Source organism: Centrocercus urophasianus, unplaced genomic scaffold (genome assembly GCF_019232065.1).
Source record: "Centrocercus urophasianus isolate 14NV4802_14NV808 unplaced genomic scaffold, USGS_Curo_1.0 seq_1019, whole genome shotgun sequence".
Lineage (NCBI taxonomy): Eukaryota > Metazoa > Chordata > Aves > Galliformes > Phasianidae > Centrocercus > Centrocercus urophasianus.
Genome location: NW_024884164.1, coordinates 8,486 through 17,046, shown reverse-complemented (window position 1 = coordinate 17,046; position 8,561 = coordinate 8,486). Strand labels below are relative to the sequence as shown.

General features: G+C 66.0%; 3 protein-coding genes across 4 annotated transcripts in view; 1 reads left to right on the top strand and 2 right to left on the bottom strand.

Annotated features, from left to right (window-relative positions):
* CRLF1 (cytokine receptor like factor 1) overlaps positions 1-4,720 on the top strand; it is a 5,301-nt gene extending 581 nt beyond the window's left edge. The window contains exons 2-8 of one of the 2 annotated variants that reach the window (XM_042831175.1): positions 2,287-2,565; positions 3,041-3,170; positions 3,393-3,562; positions 3,706-3,863; positions 3,942-4,110; positions 4,358-4,536; positions 4,647-4,720. In XM_042831175.1, the coding sequence (XP_042687109.1) occupies positions 2,287-2,565; positions 3,041-3,170; positions 3,393-3,562; positions 3,706-3,863; positions 3,942-4,110; positions 4,358-4,536; positions 4,647-4,670 (1,109 nt within the window). In that variant the 3' untranslated portion in view covers positions 4,671-4,720. Of the gene's footprint in view, positions 1-2,286; positions 2,566-3,040; positions 3,171-3,392; positions 3,563-3,705; positions 3,864-3,941; positions 4,111-4,357; positions 4,541-4,646 lie in introns of both variants that reach the window. The other variant, XM_042831183.1, reaches the window with a different exon arrangement.
* A 727-nt stretch (positions 4,721-5,447) lies between these two features.
* Positions 5,448-7,074, bottom strand: REX1BD (required for excision 1-B domain containing). The gene is made up of 5 exons (XM_042831162.1): positions 7,046-7,074; positions 6,738-6,820; positions 6,349-6,553; positions 6,178-6,266; positions 5,448-5,908 (listed from the first exon to the last, which is right to left on the bottom strand). The coding sequence occupies exons 1-5, from the start codon at positions 7,046-7,048 to the stop codon at positions 5,836-5,838; spliced, it is 453 nt and encodes a 150-aa protein (XP_042687096.1). The 5' UTR covers positions 7,049-7,074; the 3' UTR covers positions 5,448-5,835.
* Positions 7,075-7,294: 220 nt separating this feature from the next.
* On the bottom strand, positions 7,295-8,352 carry UBA52 (ubiquitin A-52 residue ribosomal protein fusion product 1). Its single transcript, XM_042831148.1, has 5 exons — positions 8,291-8,352; positions 7,951-8,069; positions 7,775-7,861; positions 7,589-7,691; positions 7,295-7,438 (listed from the first exon to the last, which is right to left on the bottom strand). Exons 2-5 carry the CDS (start codon positions 8,051-8,053, stop codon positions 7,345-7,347), a joined length of 387 nt encoding a protein of 128 aa, XP_042687082.1. The 5' UTR covers positions 8,054-8,069; positions 8,291-8,352; the 3' UTR covers positions 7,295-7,344.
* Between the last annotated feature and the right edge of the window lie 209 nt (positions 8,353-8,561).

Sequence of the window (8,561 nt, the reverse complement as noted above, 5' to 3'; positions counted from 1 at the left end):
CCCCCCCCCAGGGGAGACGTGTCCCCCACCCATCGCCCCCTGGGAGCCGTGTGCCCCCTCCTCTCCCCATGGCGCACCCCCTCCGGATCGCCGTCTCCTGCGGAGCAGCGCAGCTCCGCTCCCCCACCCCGGACAATGGACCCCCCCCTCCGTCTGGAGAACAATAGCGAACCCCACACGGCGATCCACGACCCCCCCGGCCCGCAGGGCTGACCTTCCCCAAAGCCCCCGGAGAACAATAGGCGCCCCTTTCCCCCCATGGAGAACAATGAGCCCCCCCCCTCCCCGTCCCAGAGAACAATGAATCCCCCCTTCTCCCCCATCAGAACAATAGGGAGCGCCCACCCCTGCGGAGAACAACGGATCGCCCTCAAAAAAGGGGAGCGGATCCCTGGAGGGGGTTCCTTACGGGGGGGGTGGGAGGGGGGAGTTGGGGACAGACGTGGAGATGCCACACCTGGGGTGGGTTCTGCGCTGGGGTCCCGCGGCGGTGCCTTGGGGTCCCGCGAGGCTGCGAGCGCGGAGCGGCCCCATTCGCGTTCCTCACGGCTGGAGGTTCGGCTCCTCGGGGCGATGTTCGCCCAGCGCGTCCCGGCCCGGGGTGGCACCGTGGTGGCACCGCGGTCCCCATCCCGCCCCGCGTCCATCGGCTCGCGTGCCCCGAGCGCTGCGGGTCATTCACGGGAAGAATCACGGAGCGCTGATCGGGGCTGGGCTGCGAAAGCAGCCGCGGCGGCGAAGCAAAACGCGGTGGGAGAGAGAAGGGAAAGCGCTCTTCGGGTTCTCACGTTGCCCGTAGGGCTGCGGGGTGGCACAGCGCTCCAGAGCTCGGCCCCACCGCCGCTCCCCCGCCCCACGGCCGCAGGGACCCCCGGGTCCCGTCCCGCCGAGCGGTGCCCCCGCACTCCCCACCTCCTTTGTCCCACGGTCGGAGTTCGGTCCCGCGGCCCCGACGTGCGGCAGCGCTGGAACGGGCGCAGCCAAATCTCCTTTTAGAGAGCGAAGTTCCGCGCTGGAATGCCGCGAGCCGAGGGACGGGCATCAGAACCGCCATCGGCGGAGGAGAGGGCGAGAGGGGGGGAGCGCAGCGGGACGCGGCCCCGTCGCTTCACACCCATTTCGCTTGATTTTTTTTCAGCGCCGCCCAAATCTCCTTTTGTTCTTCGGAGCAATCGTTGCTTTCGGTCTCCGCGAGCCCCAATAAACGTGTCGGAGCTCTCGGACGCTGAGCGGGGGGTTTCCCTTTTCTCTCGCAGCCCTTAAAACGCCTCGATGTAAAACCGAAAGGCGATCCGGCCCTTCGGAAGAGGAGCGCAAACGTTCCCGACACCCTGAAATGTGCTTTTACTTTATGGCGTTACTTAACACCTGAGCAGCATTTGTTTTTTTTACAATAGGAAGGCAATAAAACCCCGGGCAGGTATTCTCGCTGCGCATTCCACCACCCCCCGGCCCGCTCCGCTCCCATCTGAAAACTTCACACTTTTCCCTTTTATAACACATGTGGCTGCGAAAGAAAAAGGAATGACTGCGAGAGGAGAAAAGCCAAAGGGACGCGGCCCGTGAGCGGCGTGCTTTGTGCTGCAGGCGGTCGGATCGGCTGCGGTTGGGGCCGAGGGCTGCCCGTGGGGGGGTTGAGGGGTGGTGGGGGCTGCAGCCCACCCGGGTGTGGGGGCTGTTCGGAGCCCCCCCCCCCCAGCACTGCGGGGCACGCGGGGCCGCACTGAGCTGCCGCTGAAAGCCGATCGGGGCCGGGAGGTCGGAGGGGAGCGGAGGTCGAGGCGCTTTCCGGGAGGTAATTAGCAATATTAGCCCGGCACGCGCGGCCCCGCAGCGCCTCGGCAACGAGTGCTGGGGGATGTCAGCCCAGGGTCGTTTTCCCCTGCGGAACGTGCGAGCAGCCCGCTGTGCTTTGAAGCCTTTCCGTGCGCGGTTTGCTCTCCTCCCAAAGCAGGGAAGCGAGGGCGATGGGCGCCGGGGGGTCCCGGTAGGGGATGTAGGTCCCCCCCCCCAACCCCGCAGCGCGGTGCAGCAGCAGCACATGGTTTGCGTTAGGGTGCTCAGCGCTGCGGTGCGCGCCGCGGAGCAACGGAAAGCCAAAAAACCAAACCGCCCCCAAACTTTCCATTGTTGCTTTCCAATGGGGGGAAAAAACCGGAGCCCGGCCCCAAAGCGGGCACGGAGCGGTGCGCACCGGGCACCCGACGGCACCGCAGCCCACGGGGAGCGCCCACGGTGCCGTGCTGCGCCGCGCATCGCTCCCCTTCCCGTTGTCTCCGGCCGCAGACCCTGCAGTGATCTCCCCTCAGGACCCCACGCTGCTCATCGGTTCCTCCCTGACCGCCACCTGCACCGTCAGCGCCGACCTCCGCCTGCGCGCGCAGGACCTGTACTGGACGCTGAACGGCCGCCGTCTGCCCGCCGCCTCCTACGCTGCCCTCGGCCCCACCACGCTCAGCGTGGCCCTCGCCCGCCTCAACGGCTCCCGGCAGCAGTCGGGGGACAACCTGGTGTGCCACAGCCGCGACGGCGGCATCCTGGCCGGCTCCTGCCTCTATGTTGGACGTACGTCGGGCGCGTCCGTCCGTCTCCATCGCGTCCGTCCGTCTCCATCGTGCTGCCGTTGCCCCTCGGCGCAGCGCTGTCGCCCCAAGGCCGCGCGGCGCTTTTGGCACCTCGTGCTGAAATTACAGTTGTCCAAATCAATAATCGTTAAGATTTTATCTCGGGCTATTTTAAGGATGATTTTACGTTCTAAGAATACAGAGGCTTAACTGGGAACAGAGCGCTTATTTTTATTTATTTATTTCGGTTGCTGTTCCCAAAAGAAAACAGCTCTGTTGCTCAGCACGGGCTGCAGTCCTCCGCTGCCCCGTGGGGCTGGTGGGGGTCTCGGCGACGCCAACCTTGCGGGGCCGTTGCTGACACCGTCCCCATGGCCGTCCCCAGTAGGCATTGGCTTGCAGAGGCAGCGTGCGGTCCCTTCGGGTGCCGCTCACGGAGCCCCTTCACGTCTCGTTGTCCCTTTGTCCTCTTCCAGTACCTCCAGAAAAACCAGTCAACATCTCCTGCTGGTCCAAGAACATGAAGGACCTCACCTGCACGTGGGCCCCAGGGACGGAGGGGGAGACCTTCCTGCACACCAACTACACGCTCAAGTACAAGCTCCGGTAGGCGCCCGCGGGTGGATTCCTTCCCTTCCTCCCAGTGTGAACGTGGGATTTTGAGGGCTTACAGGGGGAGCTTCGGGGCGGCGTGGGGACGGAAACCCAACACCGCTGCTGACGGCGTTAAGTGGTGGATAAACGAGGCGCGGGCCCGGTGCCGTGCTTTCCTTGGGCAGGTGTGCGGGTCCCGCTGGGCTCACAGCCCCGGGGCTGTGCTCATCACAGGTGGTACGGCCGTGACAACACGTGCCAGGAATACCACACGGCCGGGCCCTACTCCTGCCACATCCCCAAGGACCTGGCCCTCTTCACGCCCTATGAGATCTGGGTGGAGGCCTCCAACCGGCTGGGGGTGGCTGTGTCCGACGTCGTCATGTTGGACATCCTCGATGTGGGTGAGTGTTGGGTTCCAGGGCCCGGGGGAGGGGGGGGAGGCGGGTCGGTCTCAAACCATGAGGGTGGTTGGGGTCGGGTCGGAGCCGAGTGGTGTTGGATTGGCTCTGAACCCATCGGGAACTGCTGCCCCATGTGCCCGCAGTCACCACTGACCCGCCGTCCGATGTGCACGTCAGCCGCGTGGGGGACCTGGAGGACCAGCTGAGCGTGCGCTGGAGCTCCCCGCCGGCGCTGAAGGATTTCCTCTTCCAAGCCAAGTACCAGATCCAGTACCGCGTGGAGGACAGCTCGGAGTGGAAGGTTGGGGGGCAGCAACGGGGCGGTGTTGCCCAGCTGTGGGTCGGTGCCGGGGTTCTGAGCCCTGCCCTCGCTCTGTAGGTGGTGGATGATGTGGGCAACCAGACCTCGTGCCGCCTGGCAGGGCTGCGCCCCGGCACCGTCTACTTCGTCCAGGTGCGCTGCAACCCCTTCGGCATCTACGGCTCCAAGAAGGCCGGCATCTGGAGCGACTGGAGCAACCCCACGGCCGCCTCCACGCCGCGCAGCGGTGAGCGCTGCTGCCTGAGCCCCCTCCCCAGCTGCTCCCCCCCTTTCCTGTGCACGCACTGAGGCCGTTCCCGCTGTGTGCCCGGCACCTGGATTTCTTGCAAAGGAGCCAATTCCCCGCTCTGATTTCCCGGCGGGGAGGCGGAGAGCCACGCGTTTCCCTACCCCAGGTTCCTCCCTCTGCTCCTTGCACTGCGAATGGGCCGCCAGCGCCGCTCTGAGCCCCCGTCCCCTCCCTGTCCCCGCAGAGCGCACGGCGGGGGGCTGCGACCCCAAGGGAGGCGAGCAGAACACGACGCTGCGGCGGGAGCTGAAGCAGTTCTTTGGGTGGGTGAAGAAACACTCCTACGGCTGCTCCAACCTCAGCATCAAGCTGTACGACCAGTGGCGCGTGTGGCTGCAGAAATCCCACAAAACACGCAACCAGGTAGGTAAGGAGCCTTTCACACTTCTTTCTCCCTGCTGCGGGGCTGCGGACCCCCCTGGTGTCCCCCTCTCCAAGGGTGGCCTCGAAGCAGGGCCCTGCTCTCTCTGCAGGTTCTACCCGGCGATAAGTTGTAGCCCCCGCAGGGCTGAGCGCCGGCAGCACCGCACCGGGTGCCCAAAGCCCCCCCGGGGCCGCCCGCCCCGTCCCTGCCACCACAGCGCGCTGGGGGGGGGGCTCAGCAGTGGCCGGAGCTCGGCACGGCTCTGCAACCCGCTGCAGGGGGGTTTTGCCCGGGGGGGAGGCTGGGGCTGGCCTTGGCAGCCCCTTGGGGGAGGTGGCGGTGCCACGCGCCCCCCAGGAGCACAGTCCCCATGGCAGCGAAGGGACCCCCCAGCCTCACCTGGAGCCTTTGTTCCTTAACCACGACCCGGAGCAGCAATTGGGGTGAAGGGGGGGGGGGTGGAGGCTCCCCGTGGCCCCCGAACCTGGAGGGTGCAGCCCTCCCCCCAGGGATGCAGTTTGGGCATTTTGGAGGGGCCACGGGTGCCCATGGGGCCGCGTGTGAGTGCGCGGGGGTTCTGTCCCCAGAGAGCTGCGTGGGGCTGGTTTGAGGCTGCTGGGGTTTGCCCAGTGCTTGCTCTGATTTTGATTCAAACCAGCCTTATTTTGGTTACATTTCAGTCAATTAGGAACAGATTTAAGCTTAATGCCAATAAACCTCGTTAAACCCCACCGGGGCCTGCGTCAGTGGAGCAGCAGCAGCGCGTGGGGACGGGGACGCAGCGGGCAGCCAAGCTCTGGGACGGGGCCACGTCAATGTCACCACGCGCCTGGGCTCCTCGGGGGACCGATCTGGGGACACGGACATGGGTGGTGATGAGGGAGGGTACAAACCCTATGGACCACATGGCTCAGGAGATGTTTTTATTGAAGGTGACCACAAAAGGTGTGGGCTGGGTGTTGTCTCCATCCTCAGCGCCAGCCCTGGGTGTCTGCAGGGCAGAGGATGTCCCCAGGGCAGCGATGGCAGTGTTTGTCCCCATGGGGACACCCAGGGGGCTCAGAGAAAAGGGTCCCCTGGTTCCAAGCCCCGCTGCGCTCAGCAGAAAGTGGGCACAGGTCCAGCCCCGCGTGCACCCACCTGCAGAGGGATGCTCAGGATGTGGGGGGGGCTCCCCCGCTGAGCGATGGGGCCGGGTTGGGGGGCAGGTGCCCACCTCGCCGGGGGTGGGAGTGGGGCAGGGGGCCCCGCAGCGCTCTGCTGTACGGCCCCTTCAGCCATTCCCACGGGGACGCCCATCACTCGGCTTCTTCCGAATCGTACTTGAGGTCTTGGAGAATTTCGCTGATTGCCTCGATGGTTTTAATTAGCCTACAAGAGCGGATGGAAACTATAAATAAAGCCCATATGGAGCGTATTATCCGGGCCGCCTCGCGCTCCCCGCGCTGTTTATGAAACACTCAGCCCAGGGAGGCTGATGGGAGCGCGGCCGCGCGGCATCGCCAAACAATCCGGAGGGCTCCAAACAAGAGCTCTTTTGAAGGCGCCATCTGGGCCCCCTCCGGCCCCGCTGGAGGGAAGGGAGGGTGGGAAGGGGGATCCCAGCCCCAAAAGGAGGGGAGCAGGGGGTGCCCACCGACCTGTGCTTGAGCTCCCGCACCTCCTGCTGATGGGTTTCCACGCCGGGCTCATCCTGCACCCGCTGCCGGGCCAGCTGGAGCTGTGCTGTCTGCAGGGGGACGCACGGGGGCTGAGCCCACCCCGTTCAGGTGGCAGCGGAACCCCTCCCACCCCCCGTGCCCGGCGCTCACCAGCTGCAGCTTTTCCTGCTCGCGCTCCTGGAGGCGAGTGAGGTGCTGGGCCAGGTCGGGGCGGCCGAGTTCACCCCGCAGGCGGCACTGGAGCTGCAGCACCTCGCGGGAGATGCCGCTGAAGGCCGCCGTCACCTCGTGCACCAACTGCCTGTAGCGAGGGAAATCGTAGTGCGGGGCGCTGCTCAGGTATGCGCGGTGACCTCTGGGGAATGAAGGCAGAAGAAAGGCAGCAAAATAACGTCACCGTGGCCACGCAGTGCCGTTCCCGGTGCTCACACCGGGGTGATCGTTTGGTTTCCCGTTGCCCTTCTGTGCCCCGTTCCGTACGGATGTGTCGAGGAGGGATGGGGGAATCCATCCCCGTGGGGTCCCGTCCCGGTACTCACTCCTCGAACAGCCGGTACGTCTCCACGCGCTCCCCCTGCAGAGCGTAGAAGCGCTGAAGCAGCGCCCGCAGCGCCTCGTCGGTCTGCGTGGACAGAGAGGGCCGTGGGGCACCGGCACAGCGCTGCTGCCCGCACCGCTCCCACCCCGCGTGTTCGGTTCTGCCGGGCCGGAACCGCGCACGGAGCGCCCGACCTCCGCCGTGCCGCTACCGGAGCGCCCGGTCACGCGTTCACAGCCCGGCTCCGGTACGTCGGGACCCCCCAGCCCCGTGAAACCGGGCGGCTATCGGCACCCCCGCCCCGCTCACCATGGCCGGGGCCGCTCCCGGAGCGGAGCGGAACGCGCAGGCCCGGCGGGGGCGGAGCACGGCGCAACGCGGCACCGCCGCCACCTGCAGGCATCGCCGGGCAGCGCCTCGGTTCCCCCCCCGCCTCCCCCGCGGGAGCCTTCACTCCCACCCCGAGCACCAGGACAGAACGCAGTGCCGGCGCGCTCCCTGCCGCGGCCTCGTGTTTATGGAAAAGCACCCCGTTCGGGTACAAAGGACAGGACAGGGTTTGAACGCAGATGCTTTATTAGGAGAGCACAGTGCGGTGCAGAGCAGCTCTATTTGACCTTCTTCTTGGGGCGCAGGTTGTTGGTGTGGCCACACTTCTTCTTGCGGCAGTTGACAGCGCGGGGATGGAGGCGAGCATAGCACCTGGAAGGGAGCACAGAGCCCATCACCGGGGGGCCTAAAGCCTCTCCTGGGGGGGGCGCTGACGAATCGCAGCGCATGGAGAGCATGGCAGGGGTATAAACGAGGGGGTATAAATGGGCTGATATGGGCACCCCCAAACCAGGGCCGTACTTGCGGCAGATCATCTTATCGCAGTTGTACTTCTGGGCCAGCTGCCGCAGGGAGGGCTCAATGATGCCCCCGCGCAGACGCAGCACCAGATGCAGGGTGGACTCTGAAATACAGATAAACATCACTGAGGGGGCCGAGAAGCAGACAAACCCTGCTGTGGGCCCACACCGGGCCCAACAACGGCACCTTTCTGGATGTTGTAGTCGGCGAGTGTGCGGCCATCCTCCAACTGCTTCCCTGCGAAGATCAGGCGCTGCTGGTCGGGGGGAATCCCTGCGGGGGAGAACCGTTAAATGAGAAGTGAGGGGGGGAAGAAGGAGGGACAGGCAGGAGCAGCCGCTGGGACTCCTGGCTAAGCGCACCTTCCTTGTCCTGGATCTTAGCCTTGACGTTCTCGATGGTGTCATTGGGTTCCACCTCCAAGGTGATGGTTTTGCCCGTCAGCGTCTTCACAAAGATCTGCATTTTGGCACCGGTCCGCCTGGAAGGGATTGAGGGGGAGGGGGGGGGGCAGCAGCCGCGTCACCCTCCAGGCCGAGGCTCCCACCTTCCAGGCCGAGGCTCCCACCACCGCCGTCCCAACGCCGGATCGCGGCTCCCCGACCTCCCCCACCCGCCCCAGGACCGAATCCCGCTCCTTAACACCCCCCGTTCGCCCCCAATCCCCGTTCCCAACACGCAGCCCGGCCCATCCGCACGCACCGCCTCGCCTCGCCGCCGAGAAAAGAGCGACCGGAACCGGAAGTCGCCCGTCGTGACGTCACTTCCGTTCCACCCTCCCACTTCCGCGCAGCCGCAATCCGCGACCGGGCAGCGCCTCGGTGCGGTGTGGGGGAGCCGATCGGGGCTCGGTACCGGCGTGGTTCGGTCTGGGTTCGGTTTTCCATCCCTGCGTCCCGCTGCCTCCGTTCCAAACTGTCCCAGCCGCCGTATCTCCCGCAGGCAACAGCAAGCCAGGCCCTGGCTGTGCCCC